The following is an 18,172-nucleotide window of genomic DNA, read 5'->3' as shown; positions in this document are numbered from 1 at the left end:
AAACACGCAACCACCCTTTTTTGTTCAAGCATCAACAAGGCTGTGCAACCTTACGTAGTTTGTTTGGACAAGGCAAAGGCCTACATATCTCTGCACAGCTTCTTTCTCCCCAAACTGAGTCAAATAGATGCACGGAGACAAAAACACGACAAGACAGGGTGATGACAACAGGACCGTCTGTAGCTCCAAGATATCTAGCCAGTAGGAGAAACAGAACTGTTTAACCTTTCATCAGTCTGTGGGAGTTTGTGGATGTGCACTTACAGGGCCTGGAACTTTTGACCAAGAAGTAATCATGAGCTATAGCTGGAGCCTTTTGGAAAACTGTACTCACTCAGTGCTCATCTGGGCAAATCACCTAGATTAAACCTTTTTCCAACACTGAGGAAAACTATTACAGGTGCTCACAAGAAAGTATTTTCTTATGACCAACCAGTCAAAAAGAGAGAACATATTTCTTTTCAAACAAGATTGTTATAAAGAGTAATCCAACGTGATTATTTCATGTATTAGAGCTCCTTTACTTGGATTTTCAAACACACGCAAATTCCAAAACATCTTCGTGTTAAGGGAAGTAGGGCTAGGACATTGATGTCAAAGCATTCATGTAACAAGACAATCTGTTTAGACAGATTTCATTTAGAGATCTCAGGAAGAAAATCTTAAAATACATTTCACTGAACTGTTTTGGGGAGTAATTTGTATCAAGCAGGAAACTGATAGCAGCAAATGGTCCTCTAGCACAGCAGCCTGGTCAGAAAAAGGTGTGAAAGGCCTTCATGATTATTAAGGTAACTTTTAAAAGATGACCAGCATAATTTCCGCAATCTGAAATTATGCCAAATTAGGGACAGAGTACCTCAACCCATTTCAGATGTATGTTGAGCCTTGAGAAAAATTGTATTCTCAAGTTAAATCTTTTTCTGCTAATCAATAGGTACAAATTCCTAAGCGAGTCAGCTAGCATAAGCTGAACTGTACTTGCTAAAGTTGCCCCCCAAACTATCTACCCTGCCTACCTACCAGCTTCCAAGATACTTCAGATTACAGAGCTGCAGTTCAAGGCAAACAATCACTTTGCCAGTTTGCCTTAAAACACTGCAGCTGGGAGTGCAAGAGCCAGCCCGAGGGGAAAGGAGCAAACAGCCAAGAGCGAAAAGGTAGGAGAATGCGATCTCCTTCCTCAGAAGTGTCAGCTCTAGCAGGTCTCCTGGAAACACGCCCTATGCTGTCAGCAGCAGCAAAAAGCAACCAATTTCCCTTTCAAATTAATAGCTTAAATGCTTCAGTAATTATTAAGTACATGGGAAGCTAATAAGGCATATTTCTGGGCAAGTGATCTCAAAACTTCTTTAGCAAAATGTCTCACTTAAAAACTTTTTTCCTTTGTAATTGGAAATGTAAGATCTAACAGATCTACAACTGGACTTCAAAATTACGAGGAAAATTTAGTTTATGCAGAAAAGTACATTTGAATTTCTTAGCATTTACCAGCCAGTCTCCACTGCTTGCTAGATGAGGTAAACAATGCTTGCTTCTGCACAAAGTGCTGCAAAGCATTCCCCTAACAGGGAAAAGGCTGAATGGCATTTTAAAGCTTCAGAAGTACCCTGAAGAAGGTTTGAATTTATGAAATAAAACTTAACATAAGAATGAACGCTTACACATGTCTTTGCAGACGTTGAAGACTGTTTTATGCATATAAACAAGAGGAAAAACAATTACATTTTTCATAAGAATGACAATGTTATTGTTAAGCAAGATAAAGAGTTGCATAGCACTGAAACGAGCACAGAACTATACGGAATTATATTTAAAAGAGTTCCAAAATCCTAATCTTTAAAAAGGAGCTACTTTTTTAAACAGCATTCAGTATTTAACTACAGCACTGACCTTCGTTGGAAAAGGAAATTTTGACGGTTCAGTTTTGCACGGTGTATGAATAGCAGTCAGTGGAGGAGGCCAAGAATGGGTCATCTCCTGTACCAAAACAAAAAAGACGAGCTATTAACAGGACAAAAGCAGAGCAAAATTTTCAAGTTAAAATCCTGATTCAAATGGTAAACCTCTCAATTTTCAGTTCATTGTTCACATTTCAATGAGCTTTATATTCAAATCTTAATTTTCCAAATGTATAACAAAAGATTTTGCACATAAACCTAAATCTTAAATTGCTACCCATGAAAACATATAGTTAAGACATAACAACAAAACAAGCAGAAAGGCACAAATCAATAAAATTGGTTGGCCTGAACATAAACCGAAGTAGAAGCCAGCGTCTGATCACTTCAGCCTGTGAAGAGCACATGTAAGATAAAGGGGTAGAGAGAAAAATCCTGGGAAAGGGAAATCTATAAAATTTGAGAAAAAGAGGTGAAAATCAATACCTGGAGCTGGAAAGAAAGCATCTTGTATTCAACTCAGAGCATCTCCAAGGACCATGGAGTACTGAAGGTCAGAGCAAATACACTATGGAAATGCTCATGGGGCAATGACACCTTTGTGATAGCATGCATATGAACGGGAGGTCACACGAGGGGTAAAAAGGCTTGAGATAATAACGTAGCTAGAGGAGAAGAGAAGGGTCTGCTGTCGGGTAGCTACAAATAATTATAATCTAAAAAGATATTGGAAGGTAACGACTGTATTTTGGTGGAAGAAATGGCTAAATTCTGGTTAGATTAGCGGGGACGGGGCTAGAAGAAAAGGAATGCCATGAGGCTACCCAGGAGGTGATGTGTGCACCCAGCAATGCACAGTGCCCAGCTCACACACAGCTCTGCCTCCAGTTTTCCCCAGTCTACCCGCTTCAGAGGATTAATTGAAGAGCCCTCCTGCAATGACTTGCAGTCAAGCCAATTTAATAGGAACTAATCAACTAGAGAGTACTTTCCACCTCCTTAGTAACGTTTGTGTTTTCAACAAATAAGTTATGAAAAAAAGCAGGGAGAACTTACTTTTAGAATTTCATCCACACAGCTCACATCGCCAGATGCTGATGCCTACAAATCAAAACTCAAGATTAACATCTAAAGCAGATTTTCTTTAAAAGATCCCAGGAGTTTGAAGCAGTTAAAAATAAACTTCGATCCTTATCACGATTCATATAGAGTCTATATCGATACAAACGGACCTTGTTAATTCTTTCCAACAGTATCAATTTTAATATCAGATAGATTCAAATTTTTATGGGATGAGTCACATCCAGTTATGAAAAGCAAATACACCGGATCTATAAAACTGCCACAATAATCTCTTACTTTTCACTTGACAGTTAAAGTGATCTTAGGCAGTCAGGGATATTAAAAACTTCTGGGAAGAGGGGGAAAAAAGAATCATGGCTTTCAATCTTTCCCTAGAAGAAGCCACTGCATAATATCTGAACTCAAATGCATGACCATGAATACATAGTAATGACAAACTGCTTTACAAAGTAAAACAGAGCACAGCATGAAAGTAGAAACAGCAATAATTATGAAACTATGAATCTTCTGCATCCGGGACACTACGAACAGAAAGAAAGCAGAATGACTACACATTTCACTGCATTAACATCAGCATGTCAAGTCTTTCAGAATGTGGAAATAATTTTTTGACTTTCCTTATCTGTTTTCTGAATCTTAACTTGCTATTTATTGAAAACCCAGGAACAAACGTTTTTTTCTAGCTACTGCCACTCAAACAGTTCATATGAAATGCACTGACATTTTATTAAGAAAGGCACTCTCCTTGCAAGTGAGCTGTAGTCAAGGTCTGTGCTTTACCAATTCCAGGATTATTAAACTATTAAAAGTTGTTAATCCAATAGTATTCTGTATTCAGCATACCTGATGAAAGTTCTGAACCTTTTTCACTTTGGTGTGCTCTGGGGTTAGCTTATGCTCCCTAGGTAAAGGTATAATAATCACATCTAGAAATTTCTACAGGCTTCAAAAGAAAACCTGATATACTCAGATAGTATCACTTGATTAAGACAACATGGCTCCCAGTAAAGACAATATATGGATACAGACTTGTCAAAGACTTGTGAATCTCCTACTATTTTACTGACTTCTGACTTCAGAAGTACTCTAGGAAAATTAGCCTGTCTGGGTTAGCTAAGCCTTTCTCAGTATGTCTCATTGGCCCTGTTTAATGAAAACCACAGTATCCACATGGAATAATTTCACATTTTCCATTTAAAATACAGGTCTTCACCAGGAAAGATGCTTTATTTAACAAAAAACAGCATTTACTACAAACTACGTCTTGGTTACGTAGATTGGGATTTTAAAGAAGCTGGAAAATCCCAGCCCAAAGGGACTATCATTTAAGAACCCAGTAAATAGGTAGGAACTTACATCTAGTGGTTGAGAAGGTATTTTCAGCTTGGTTAGATGTGCTTTGCTGCTGGGCTTCAGCTCATTCACACTGCTGCTGTGAGTCTGACTACTGTAGTGTTCAGAGGATAACTTTGGTTCCATGGATTCCTGCCCATCCATTGGCCTGACATAAGCAGTGGGTTTCTGTAACATTGAATTGGACTTGGACATTAGTGAAGGTGGAAAAGACTGATTAGAGTGTTGTCCACTTGAAAATGAGGGTACGCGGGAGGGAGAGTCCCAGTTGGCATCTGGATCCCGGGGAGATTTTGACCGTTGATGTTCTTTGCTGTGATGATCATTTCCATGAGATCTCGAATGGCTGGAGCTCAACGAAGAAACAGCAGGTGGTTTTCCAGGGCTGGAAGAACGGGATTTGGAGTGTTCTGATCCATGCTGGCTTTTTTTGCGGCCGCTGCTGCTACTGTATGAGTCACGGTCATGCCTCTGGCCACTACCGCTAGTGTTATTGCCACTGCCACGCTGACTGCTGTGTCCGCTCTGTAAACCCGAGGACCGTTTCTGAGATTGCGAGGAAGTGCTAGGTGCTGGTCCTACAGGAGTCCATTTGCTACTCTGATGTGAACTAGTATTATGTCTCTGGTCACCAAAGAAACTTTGGTTTGATTTTTCATCTGTTGCTGATGGTACAGTTGGTTTGGGAATTCCAACGAGCTTCTGTTGCGATCTATCTCCTATAAGATCCTCCATTTCGTCATAATTACCGAGCATGCTCTGAATGCGACTAGACAACTTGTCTTCTTTGCTGGTCTGTGAAAATCGTTAGAAAAAATGCAAATGCGGAATTCAGTGTTAAAAGTCACAACTTCACTTTCAGTGAATTGACTTGACAACTAGGGCAGTTAATCTACATTTCAAGGCTAAGATCGTGGCTAGCACCCCTACCTTTTTGCCACTGTTTCCTAATCCTAGGTTTACTTTTCAAGCAATAATTTAACCCCCTAGAGCATACAGAAAAGATGTGCTTAGACAGCACTTCTCCTGAGTCATTTTTCTATATGACTGAAAACTAGAAGGCTTTTGTTTTCAATTTCGGAATCTTTGATCTTTAATTTTAAAAATATATATTTTTTAGAAAATAACGACAAAATCCCTACTGGCAGAGAAGGTAAGGAAAAGGAACAAAATACTCTGAAATACTTTACACTTATTTCTACAGCTTACAAAAGAAACCCAAACAAACTTTGTTGCTTTTACTGATGCCCAATCAATATTTATCTCCTAAAAAAACAAAGCTGCTGTTAAAATCTAGATGACCAATAGAGGTTTTAGTCTTGCCAATTAGAAGGGAAACAGGGAAAAGCAAGTAGCCATGCAAGCGAAAAGAATTAAATGACCTCCCTGCCCTCCACAACAGGTATATTGTATCCCAACCAGCTTTAGTTAACTTCGTGCATGTGGGATGTGGTCATCAGGCACAGTAAAGTGATGGAAGGACAGGAATCAAACACCCCACAGCTTTTCTCGTTCAGGAGAAAGGTCTTCAGTCATAAGGTTTTACTTCTTGCAAACTAGACGAAATTGGGATAAGGGAATGGCTCAGCTTTTAAGGTGTGTTTTGAACTATGTAATGAAAACACTAAATGGTAATTTTTTATATTTATTTTTTTTTAGCTACCCCAGAATTGTTGTTGTTGTTGTTCTTTTTTTTCCCCACTGCTCTTTAGCAAATCAAACCTGTAAGGAAACTTCGCATACGTTTAAAGCTGTAAGAGATCATAAACCAAAAAATTAGGTACAAACTAATATCGGCACACTAGTTAAAGCTTAAAGAAACAGGACTACGCCAAAAAGCTGATAATTCTATTATGTCAGGTATTTCAGCGCTTAAAATTAACTAACCTCCTACTTAAATACTCCTATAAATCTGCCTGTGAAGCTAGTTACTAACTGCCCATCCTTATTTTCAGGACTTGCTTAAATACTGGTTGACATAAGAACTGTAATCTAAAAAGTTTTCAGATAAAAATAAAATTTCAAATACATATTTGCATAGAACTGCCACAAAAAATGAATTTGTGAAAATGGCATAAACTCACAACTTTGTACGGTTCCGCAAAGAGAGGAGAGTTGGGTGGAAAGGCTTCTTCACCCTGTTGAATTTCTTGATTTCGCCTTTCCCTTTCTTTCATACGCAGCACATTCCGGTCTTCACGGTTCATGTTGCTACAAAAAAACACATAATTTCCTGATCACAGAAGGAAATGAGAAAGGATGAAGGCAGGCGCAGTTAGCCCCTGTACCTGTTCTGCCGAACGAGATCTCAGTTAAGAACCCCCTGCTGACTGCAGCTCCTCAAAATGGAAAAGACGGTTTTGTCCAGTTTAAAGAACCTTGCATTTAGAACAGCTGTAACCCACAATTTACAGCTACCTTCTGTTTGTGACCGGGAGAGTTTATGCAGGAAAAAAAACCCCACAGAGTCCTCAGGCAAATAACTATTTCAAACTATTTCACCTGTTTGAACCATTTAGCTATTTCAACCCACCCTGGACATCTCCTATTCGTTTCTACAATTCTCTTTCTCCTCAACATGCCCCAAGTGTTCTGCAATCCCGCTCTCTTCCCCCACACCCATTCAGTGCCTGAATTGGGCTGTGGTTTGGTTTCAGCTCTGCTCCCGACGTACCTTCCTGGGCACCCATTCTCCACCATACTCTGACCTCGAGCTTTGATGTTGTTTCCAGGTCTACCTTCCTCCCTCACTCCTAAAGGACATTTCTAGTCAAAGCAGGCATTTCTGTGAAGTTCTGTCTATCTCGCACTTTTGCCTTAGGCCACACAATGTGCGCCTACTGCAAAAATGCAGATTAAAAAAGCTGGAAACCTCCCCTCTTACCAATCTTCCCCGGGAGTTTGCTGTTGCTGTTTGAGTGAACAACAATATGTCAAACTGTAGCAACACAACGAGAAAATAAGGTCAGAAGGGATTCCCTTTGTGCTTGATAAAGCCTTGGGACTCACAGGAATCAACACAATCAGGTGACCGATAAGGCCTCACTGGTTTTGTGCACGCGATTCTTCGTATTAAGAGATCTATAAAAGCACCCTGCTGGAATGCAAAAAGCACGACTGGTGCTTCCAGAGAAGAAATACATATTCTTTCACATAAGCTGCAGTCTAAAATGAAAAAGTCACCTACTTAGAAAGTCATTATTTTATGTCTCTAGACAGCTTCCTGTTAAAAATAACAACAAAAAAGTTTGCTACAGCACTGATTTGAAAGCTGTGTACAAGCAGCTATTCCATTCTAGGAAGACTTCCACCTATCACTCGGTCGTTTGTTTGTTTTTAACATTACTCTTTTCATCTTAATAAGATTTTAGGCTTTCCTTGCAATTTCTTACTCATTCGGCTTCATTTTGCCTACTGCTCTGCTATAATAAAACCTACAGGGACGTCAAAGCCAGAATAACCCCCAGCGTCAGTCTACACATTCAGTGCTTTTCAAGGCGCTGGATTTGTTGCACTTCCCTGAAATATTTGCGTTGTAATCAAGGTAAAAGCATGAGCATAATCCTACTCGATGCTGATACCAAGCCTATGAATACGATAGTTTTTAACACAGATGTGGAAATGACTTTTTCCCCAATTATGCTAAAATCAGCAGAACTCCTGTAGCTGGAAGCACGCCGCAGGCCTGCCTGCTGAGGGGCTGCACGCTGCCCTGCCGCCAGCGAACTGCCTCCGCATTTGCATATCCATGGCAAAACGCAAATTTCTTCTAAGGCTGGAGGTTTAGGAAGCTTGTTCTTTTTCCGATTTCTTATATATGCAGAATTTAAAGAGAAACAACTATCAGATTTAACTACGCTGATCAGTTAAGGCCCACGGGAAGAGCCTGAATCCACGCCACTTTACCAGCAAAGGCAACGCGTCCGGCAGGGCACGGGAGGATCCTGACCCACCTTGGAGCTGTTCGCTCACGTGAATACACCGGGGCTGTGACTATACAGCTATGCATTTAGAAGATTATAACGTCCATTTCGAAGTTTACATCTACGCTTTACAAATGGAAGGTAAAATTGTAAGATAAAGCTCTTTACTAGCTTTTACGGAGACGAGCATCATCTCAGCGAGCATCATCGCAGAGCCGTACCGACGTACTGCAGCTCTTTGGGCTGCGGAAGCCAAGGGCTGGTACTTGGTACAGCACTGTCGCACAGAAGGGACGTTAAGGCAGACATCCCTTGGAGCAAAACCAGGCAAGCTGGCTCCATCCGCCAGGTCAACGCAAAATTAGGCTTTGGAAATATAAAACCAGCTCAGTGCACTTTCTACCACTCCTCCCTAGCCCTCTGCAGTACATAGCAAATGGCAAATACCTCCCCAGGCAGCCACTGTGCGCATACAGGGACTGTGTTTGGGTTTTCTTTTTGTTTTACTCGGGAAGGAAGGGAGGGGAATTGATAATTTGGATCGCATTCAAACTGGACTTCTTTATCTACTCTTCTACATCTCTACAGGGGTATTTTAAGCACCTACAGCGTGTACTAAGCTATTAAAATCACATCGGCATTAAACATGCAAATCAACGAAGTCGGTGCCTGTTGGCGTGGTGGGCTCTTAACCCGACGTGCCAGGCAACTTCCCAGTGAAACGCATCCCGTGCACAGCACCAAACAACACAAGACGAGGCCTGTGCTCAGGAGAAATGGGCAGCACAGGTACTTTGAAAAGCAAGCGACTAAGGCACGCCTGCTAAACCCAGACCGCTAGCAACAAAGGAAATTGCAGGAGGAACTTTTCAGAACGCTTGTGTCTTGTCCAGCTTTAGGGCCTGCTGTCCAACCACCTCCTGCTGTTACCAAAACCGTGCAACCCTTCGCTGCTCCTTGGCTTTTCCACCCCACGTCGGAGCAGATGCCACCTTGCTGAGAGCAGGCTCCAGCCCGGGGGCCAGCCCTGCCCGGCCCCCCCCCGCTGCCCCCCAGGAGCGGCAGGGCCGCAGGGTGCTGCTGCCTCTCCCACAGCCCTGCCGCTCGGCAGAGTTCAGCCTTTTCCCATGCGATAAGCGCGGCTGAACTCCTGCCACCCCGACCCCACCCTCGGCGAGGGGACGGCGCCTTCCCTGCTCCTCCCTCCCCGCACGCCGGGCCTGGAAGTGAAGCCGAGGAGCTCGGTGACTTGTACCTGCTGCTACAGAGAGGATCCCGCTGTAATTCCCCTTCCCCTCTTCCCGGGAGGGCTGAGCCAAAGCGTGAACCCCTCGGAGGAGCTGAGCCAGGCTACGGGAGACGGAACTACCGCCGCCGCCGCGAGGCCCAAAGTCACCTCAACTTCCACATCTGGGGAAAGAGAAGTTCAAAAATTAAAAAAAAAAAAAAAAAAAAAAAAAAGCAAACAGGCCCAAAGCACAGCACAGCGTTTCCATTCCCAGAAAGCCTAACTGCAGGCGGGTTGGGTCGTTACTGGTGTGCGGTCGGCCAGGCTGTACCCGCACGGCGCGTTCGTAGGGCAGCTCCCCACGCAGCTCACTGCATCCAAATGTCGGGCCTCCCTTCTGCAGCCCGACGTGAAGAGTTGAAGGAAAGAAGGAAACGCAGGCAGGAAATTCACAGAGTCCCAATACCTTTGTGTGTATTTTCCTCAACCACCGCTAACTGCCCACCTAAACGCATGGAGCACACCGGCTAGACGAGCGGCATTCACAGCATCCCTACAAGAACCATGATTTTCGTGCCTTGTTCCAACGCCTTACTCAATCCCGTCTGGTACTTCTGCTCGTCCTTAGTCCAAAAAGGGCACAGCTTTGGCTACAGACGACTGCAGCCTTGGACTTTCCTACAGCGAGGTACAAGCGCAGCGCTCCCCCTGCCCCGCGGGGCTCCCTGCCTCCAGCCCTCCCTCCGGGGCACCGCCACCAACCCCTCGTACGGGACTTTTGGGCCACGTTCCCAGTTTAAAAACAAAACCAACACCCCCACACATTACCACACAGTACTTCCAAAGAAAAGGGCGCCTCGGCCAGCCCCTAGGAACAGGCGTGGGACGTGCAGCCCCCTCTTCTCACCCCTCCTGAACCACGTCCCGGCGCCAACAGCGGCATCGCTCCATCGTCCCGTGGGCATCCAGCAAATAAGGACCCCCACCGGGGAGCCCCCCCACGTGCAGCACGTCGAGAAGTACCCCAAAACCCCGACTTTTCAGCCAGGCCTCAGTGGATCCTCAGTGTGTTCACAGCACCCTGACTTCTCTGAGACAGCCTCATCTACCTCAAGGGCTTCTTTCCGTCTGAATCGCTTTCAGAAGCAGCAGAAATCCAACAGGTCGCTCGCCCAGCACCGGCTAACTGGCTGTGATGAAACACCAATTTTGTTTGGCAACATTTGGCCGTGAATGATAAACGGGCTCCGGAGAGAACGCAGCACGCAGGCCCCAGCACCCAGGCAGGGCACACCCGGCTCGCACCCCGCGCTGGAAATCCTGCCTCTAAGAAGGAGCAACGCGTCCGCACAGGGCAGTCTAACAGTGCCAGAAGCTGCTCTGCTGCTCCATCCAGCTCCCTCCCACAGATATGTTTATTTATCAAATATATTTCAAATATATATATCAAATATATATCAAATGTATTTCACTTGTACCAGGAATGGCAGGTAGCATCTGATCCCTGTCCTCCCAACTTAGGAACCAAGCGTGGCACTGGTCCTGTGCCTGCCACTGAACACACACACACACACAATCCCCAAATGCTGCTCTGACAGTTTAATACAAATGCACTCACAGAAGAGTTGGTAAAGAAAGAAGTTAAAAACAAAACCAAAACCAGCCACCAAACCCTGCCCCGCAACAGCGAAACGAAGAACGCCGGCGCACAAAGCAGAAACGCGCTCTGGCGTGGCCACTGACAATTTACCACTTACCAAATGAAAGTGACTGTGCAGTCTTAACTTACAGCTTTCTACTTTATGGTAAAGAAAAAGAAAAGTGCAGAAAAAAATGAAACATTTCTTACAAGAACAATAAAGCTTTGCACAAAGTTGTACAAACTCCAGGTACGGTTAAGGATAATCACGGTGTTGCAAATACAGAAGCAGTAACTACAGTCATCCAGGTAGTCTTCATACAGCTTTGTAACACTAAAATAAGCAACAAAACCAAAAAGAAGTTTACAGAGAATCTAAACAATAGTCATGTGTTAAAAAAAAAAAGGAAAAAAAAAAGGCTTTCAGAAGACCGAAGTGCCCCACTTTCCTTCTCTCCCTCTCGCCTCCGACCCACGGCTGGAGCTCCCCGGCAGCAGCGGAGCCCTGCCTCGGGGACGTATGTAGTTTGGGATGGCTCCAGCTGCAGCCGTTTTCTGCTCCACTAGAGGAGAGAGCAGCTCTACCAGAAGCGTTCAGCAATTCTAACTCGGTATCAATCAACCCACGGCGAGGCACGCTCACACAGCGGGATCACTGATCTGCCTGAGCACGAGAACGCGTGAGCCATCACCTCATTTAGGTATTGTGACGAGAACCGAGGGTTTGGGTTGGTTTCTTGAAAAAAGAACCCCACGTCTAGCAGAGATATCCCTTCTTCCAAGGTTTCATTAGAAGGTCTCCTCTGCTGGTAATCTGGTACAAATACAATTGTACTGGCAGTATACAACTAATACAAAGCCGAGATTTCCCCAGAGATTCCGTCCCGCACTTCTCATCAGGGATTCCCTCTGCACACTCACCAGCGAGCTGCTAACGAACAGCTGGAGAAGAACACCTCTGTACACACCGTAAGGGTGGCAGAGCTTTTTAAAAAACAAACAAAAACAAACGACGAAGGAAAAAAGTTGCCCTAGGTTAGGTTAATGTTTGATGAGAGCCACCAGAGGGAAGAGCTAGCCGCCTTCTCCTTCCCGGCCAGCCCTGCGGCCGCAGAACCCCCCAAAGCGCCGTGCGCCCGGAGCTGCGCTGCTGCCCAAACGGGGAGCACAAATCCTTCACCACCGCCAGCTGAGAAAAACGTCTCCGTACTTCTTGCAAGAGCGGGTTGTCAATTCCAGTGCCCCAGCCAAGATGCAAGTAATTACATCCTGCTCTTTAATTTTATCTGCCGGCTTTCTGCCTTCAGTCCCTCGCCTCGCAGAGGGTTACTCGAGGACCAAAGAGGCAGCGAGTTCTGCTCGTGAAGGCACCGCGCTGCAGCGGAGCTTTTAACTCAGCGCTGACGGCAGGAGAAGGGCTGTAGGACTGAGGAGGCTCTGTAAGCTCACGTAAGACGTTTTATTAGACAAGTTCAGATGAGATAGGTACGCTGTTCACCATACCCAAGACCCAGCACGCAGTTGCAAAGATTCTGTTCTGATTACGGTAAATGCGGCTCCCAGCAACTGAATTTTAGAACCCAAATTAAGAAGGAAACTTGTAACTTCTGCAGCTGCATTTCAGCTTGTCTAAAAGCAAGTTTTAAGTCCTTTTCTTAAACATACTACTAAAATAGCTTTAAACTGATTCTGACCAAAAAGAATTTGCAAGACTAGCTTGATGTTATTTACTCAAGGGTTAACAGAGCCCAAACCACCCCTTCTTCAAACCATCACAGTTATTTTGTGCAACAGTATTACAGGGTAGTGAGAGTGTCCGGACCCCCTTACCTCTCCTTCCCCTGGATTAACCTTACCCAGTCATCGGTTTTATTTTGTGTCACTATCAAGGGCAAGCTCTAAAAATAAAGCAATGATCGCAGCTCGCTCTTGGTTCAGCGAGGAACTGCGCCGCACCAGCCAGACTCTTGTGCAAGGCTGGCAGCTAAAGAGCTGTTAGAAAGAAATACTCCCCGTCTCCTCTGGACAAAAAGAAAACAAAAAAACCAGACCTGAAGCTATCCGTTTTGCTTTTCTTTTCGCTAACCCACTTAGGGGCAGGAAGACAACAGCTGACGGCTCTCTGAAACAAAGTTCCCAGCTTCCTTTTTCTTCCCAGCCAGGGGAGTGCTCAGAGGCCTGCAGCGCCAGGCCCTCCTTTGTCCTGTCCCTACAGAACAGGGCACAGAAAGAGGGAAACCCAGGAAATACAGCAGTGCCCTGCTCTCCCCTCCTCTCCCCGGGGCTGGGAACAGCAGAGGAAGGGCCACAAGCAGAAAAAGCAGAGCCACAACACAACCGGGCACACGGAGGCACCGACCGACCCCGCGGAGGAATGGCCCAGCCGCGGGGACCCTACTGACCCCCAAGGAAAGGAGGATGCCCAGGACTGCGATACGACGAGGCCGCGATCCACCAAAATGTCACTTGCTGCATCTGCCACAAGGCCAAGCCCCAGGCAGATAAGATAGAGCAGCCTCAACGAACTCTTGCAAGCCGCGACCGGGCCTGCAGAGAGAAGTGGCGTTCGGTTCTCCTGCAGAGCCGAGCAGAATTGTAACGGTGCCTTCCCTGGCTTCTGCACCCGCGGGCTTGGTCCTGCCGTACCAGGACTACTCGCGGGGACAAAAGGCCTTCTTAGCCGGGCCAGTGATGCTCTTGGGCTGTTCTGAGCTCCACCACCTGACGCTCGAGGTCTGGTGGTACTGAGTCCAGGAGGTAACAAGGAAGCCAGCACTGCGGCCCAGCCCCACCTCGACAGAACTGCCATCCTCTGAGCGCGCCGTCTCGGTGCTTACACGAACCCCGGCTCAGCCCTGCCTTCAAACAGCCCCGCTCTTCTCCTCCTTCCCGTTCCCCGTCACAAGCAGATCCCCAGTTTGCACGGTGAGAGCTTCCCCGAGCCGTTTGTTCATGCCCACACAGGCTACGCACAGCGCACCCTAATGCTGTTTCCCAACAACACTCCGCAGTTTAATTGGGCAGACTTAATAACCAAATTCCTGTGCCTACATGTTCTTCTGCTTAAACTCTGAAGCCAAAACAATTGGTGTTTAAATTTTATTAAGCAATAGTTATTCAGACATCCAACGTTAATCTGCCCATTATAGTTCTGACTTCCTCACATTAATTTACTGTCTTAAAAGGCCTCATTACACGGGAGCATTACGAACTCTACAGCATTAGGCCTCAGAAAGGATTCGCTTTGCAGGAATTCTGTGATAAATACACTCTGCCCAGGCTTTGAAATAATACTGAGTATTTTTATAAAGCGCCACCTGAACTAAGAGGACAAAAGGGAAAACTCACGTTTGTCTGAAGGCTCCTGTCCTTCTCAACTACAGAAAAAGCAGGAGAGAAAAAGCTGATCCCGCACGTTACCCAGGTTTAACTGCCGCTTCCTCCAGCCCTGCTGAAAGATCATCTGCCTGCGCTTCCTCACGAGACATTTATCTCCAACTTCCTACCGTAACCAAGGCCCAGGCACTGTGCTGCACAACGGACTGAAACGAACGTCAGGTTTTGAGACCGTAAATTCAGCCGCCGCATAAACCGCCAGGGCCCTCTGTAACTGCCCCCAGCAGCAAGGGACACGGCCGTACACCTACCGACAGCACCTCTGCCTCCTCCCCTCGCTCCTTCGAGCACGACAGCCTCCGGGGCAGGCCGGCAGCACCCACGGGGCAGGCAGGAGGTACCGGGGCTGCAGCACGGCCCTGCCGGCCCCCAGGCACTCGGTGCCTGCTGGGGGGCCAGGGCCGCCCGCTCCTGCCCGGCGAGCCGTGCGGGGTCAAAGCACGGGTCCGGGGGCAGGGTTATTTTGAAACGTGGACAAGCCTGAACACTCCCCTGCCTCCAGAGCAGCCATAACGGCATTAGAGATTAGGAATAAGCAACTTTTTTTTTTAGAAAAAAAAGGAAAGAACAGTCCAGCTTTGGTTGCCCAAACAGGAGCAGAAGGATGCAGGGGGCAGCCCGGCCAGCAGTGAGCAACTTCACCACTTCACCACCTAACACCCTGCAGAAACATGGGCAAAGCCCCTCGAGGCGTGCTACAGGGCCACAAAGCACAACCAAGTGAATTTCCAACAACCGAAGAGGGCGCGGAGAACCATCAAAAGTCACCTGAGCTCAGGCGTCGGCACACGAGCACCTCTCACACCTCTCCACACCTCTTACCCGGGACAGCGCGAACCAAGCGCCGACGGTCGCTGTCGGCCCTTAGGGCACTTCAGGGCTGTGTATGCGTTGGAAGGGGGAGGGACTCACACACCTTTTAAATTCCAGGCCTCTGAGTACTGGGGGACGGACCTGTAATTCTGATTCACTGGTCGCAGCCCTTAACTTGTACGCAGAGAAGTTCGATTTCACCACCATTCGCTATCTGTCTGAAAGCTGCTAGGAACACTTGAGTGGCACGACAGCTTTGAGACTTCGGGCACTTTCAAATGACTTTTTTCAAAATGTAATTATGCCAAAGATGGCGAGAGAGGTTACTGGCTAAACTTAGGTAAAACCCACCAGAGAAGAACAGTTAAGATTTGCAAAGAACAAAAAAATGGAAGTAAACAGGAAGGGGCCAGAGCTCTCTGGAGAAATAACGTGAAATTCAGCAAGAAAGCCACAGTTCTGATGCGCGGTGCTGCCAAACAAGCCCTACTCAACAAGGTCGGAAAGTTTTAACCTTTTGTCCAACCCGCTAAATGCCCAATGTATTTTACAATCCCTGTAAGCACATTAGTGAGAAAACCATCAAATTCCACGGGACAAAGACACTTGGTGTCGTGTCACGGACTTCAGGAGAAGCTGATGGCAGAAGGGACGCGGACACTTTCTGGCGTACCTGGACTCAGCCCTTCGGTTCCGCGTTTGGTACCCGACAGGCGTGGTGCCAGCTGCTCGCGAGCAGCCGCCCTCAGCGTGTTCAGCTACAGCTAAAGGACCTGGCAAACGAGCGCGCCACACGCGATCAGAACAGCACGTGTGATTTAAAATGAGTGAGACTCGATGAATCTTGCCACTAGAAAAAAAAAAAAAAAAGTTAAACTTTTTCTAGTACAGAATTAAGGAAAAACGCAAGCAACCTTGCAAAACTCATGCCAAAATTCAGTTGAGTTTCAAAATCCTTAATGCAACAGCCCAGCTCGGCCCACGGGGCCTCCAGCTGCGTCTGCTTGTTGCGGAGCTTCCACCGCGATGCCCCAGCTGACGGACAGGCAGGCAGACGGACAGACAGACGCGCTTCCAGGTGCTGCAGGAACACGGCAGGACCGCCGCTGCCCCTTTCAGAAGCGTCCAAGGACGCGGCGGACAAACCAGCTCCCCTGAGCAGCTCCGTCCTGCTCGGGTGTCTGGCCCAGAAGGCAGACTCTTAATTGTTTCTGTGAATTAACCGAATTCTATTTCCCACTCCAAAGCAGTACGGTACAAGCTAAGAGCAATTTTTAACGTGCGAGTCGTTATTTACTTACACACCGTAATTTTTAAAATATTCATTGCATAACACGCGAAGTGCGTCGCGCGCCTTGTGTCTGTGCTTAGCGAGAGCTCACCCCGTTACGCCAGCCACAAGACTCAAGTTTCGTGGTTGTCTTGACAAGAAACCAAAATTAAAACCTTCTCATTTTGCCCACCTTTAGTTTTTCAGTCAGTCAGTGGATTGCACCTGAACGCACTCTGACATCTTTCCGCATAACCAAGGCCGCGCGAGCGCCTGGAGCCGAGGGTGCCGTGAGAGCACCCTGCCACGTCCACTCGGTGCGGGTCGTGTCCCCGAAACGCCCGCTCGGTGCAGATCGTGCCCCGTGCGGCCATGAGAGATGCAACTGACTTCTTCAAGCACAAAACCGATCAGAGGAAATTAAAGAAAAACGAAGCCAGAAAGTCCTTTCCTAGGGGCTTACTAGCAACGAACAAGCTGAAGCTGAAGCCTCTCTCTCCTGGTACAACGTTCCTGCCAATCGCTGGCTCAGGATGTGGCCCAGCACAAACTCCTCGCCTGCCTCTTTCCCCTCATTAAATATAATTGGTGCAGATCTTTCAGCAGAAGCAGTCATTGCTCCAGGAAAGACTTCTCGCTAAAATCTTCTACAGGCTCCCCGCACCACGGCTCTCCCCAGGCCGGACCAAGGTTTCGGTGCGAGGCCAGCGCCCCCCTGCCAGCAGCGCCCGGCACGGCGCTCCCGGGGGCTCGCCAGGCAGCGGTGCCAGACCAGCGCAGCCAGGGCCCAGCCAGCCTCCGGCGCACCAGCCGCACCTCGACACGAAAGCCCCGCTGTAAATCTCAAAAAAGCAACCAACGGAAAAAAGGCACCGCCACCAGGCCTGCCCCCACCCACGTACACACAGAGAACCCGCTCCGAACAAGCAGAACCAGCGGAAGCCTTTCCCCATGCAGGACCACCCAGCGCACCAAAAAAAATGTTACAAGACGGTAAAACCATTAGCCCGCTGTATCTCGTCTTGTCCGACCTTCGTGCTCGAAGGCCCTGAGGTCAGGAGAATAAAGCTATCTTTGTAAAACCAAAGCTTTCTCGAGCACAGCAGCTTCCATCGAGTTCCTGTTTTTATTTATGCCAAAAGACGTCCTGCTTGCTACAAGGGATTTACAGGGCGCTCCTCCAGCAGAGCCCTTTCACCCCCTGCTCCACATGCAATTGCTCTGAAATCTTCATGTTACTGAACGTGGACACAATTCTTCACATCTGGACTTTGACCAAGCAATTTTTAAATGATCTTTAAGTAAGAAAGTGTTTATGCTAACAGAAATGGAAGACTGGTAGACGAGACAATTGGATTTTTTCAGAAAACTACGGTTTACACTCCCCTGCCCACGAACATACGCAGCGTCACACAGAAACCATTCTGAGGTGGCTTTTTTGGATCGGATTCTGCCCTCCCCTGTAGGAAGAACACTATTAGCTGCTCCGTAGCCAAACTACCCAGAGAGAAGTGTGGGCTCTTATCTCCTCATCCCACTGGCTTTAATGATTTGTGCACATCAAAG

At 46.8% G+C, this 18,172-nt stretch overlaps 1 protein-coding gene across 3 annotated transcripts in view; it reads right to left on the bottom strand.

Annotated features, from left to right (window-relative positions):
• Window positions 1-18,172, bottom strand: part of AFF4 (ALF transcription elongation factor 4) — a 49,541-nt gene that overhangs the window by 25,867 nt on the left and 5,502 nt on the right. For 2 of the 3 annotated variants that reach the window (XM_035560686.2, XM_050713713.1), the window contains exons 2-5: window positions 6,422-6,548; window positions 4,341-5,132; window positions 2,958-3,002; window positions 1,894-1,980 (exon numbers count right to left, since the gene is read on the bottom strand). In XM_035560686.2, coding sequence (XP_035416579.1) covers window positions 1,894-1,980; window positions 2,958-3,002; window positions 4,341-5,132; window positions 6,422-6,544 — 1,047 coding nt within the window. In that variant the 5' untranslated portion in view covers window positions 6,545-6,548. Of the gene's footprint in view, window positions 1-1,893; window positions 1,981-2,957; window positions 3,003-4,340; window positions 5,133-6,421; window positions 6,549-9,515; window positions 9,671-18,172 lie in introns of all 3 variants that reach the window. The other variant, XM_050713712.1, reaches the window with a different exon arrangement.

Source organism: Cygnus atratus, chromosome 14 (assembly GCF_013377495.2).
Source record: "Cygnus atratus isolate AKBS03 ecotype Queensland, Australia chromosome 14, CAtr_DNAZoo_HiC_assembly, whole genome shotgun sequence".
In the NCBI taxonomy this organism is placed as follows: Eukaryota; Metazoa; Chordata; class Aves; order Anseriformes; family Anatidae; genus Cygnus; species Cygnus atratus.
The sequence above is the reverse complement of the archived record's forward strand: the minus strand, read 5'-3'. Positions and strand labels throughout refer to the sequence as shown.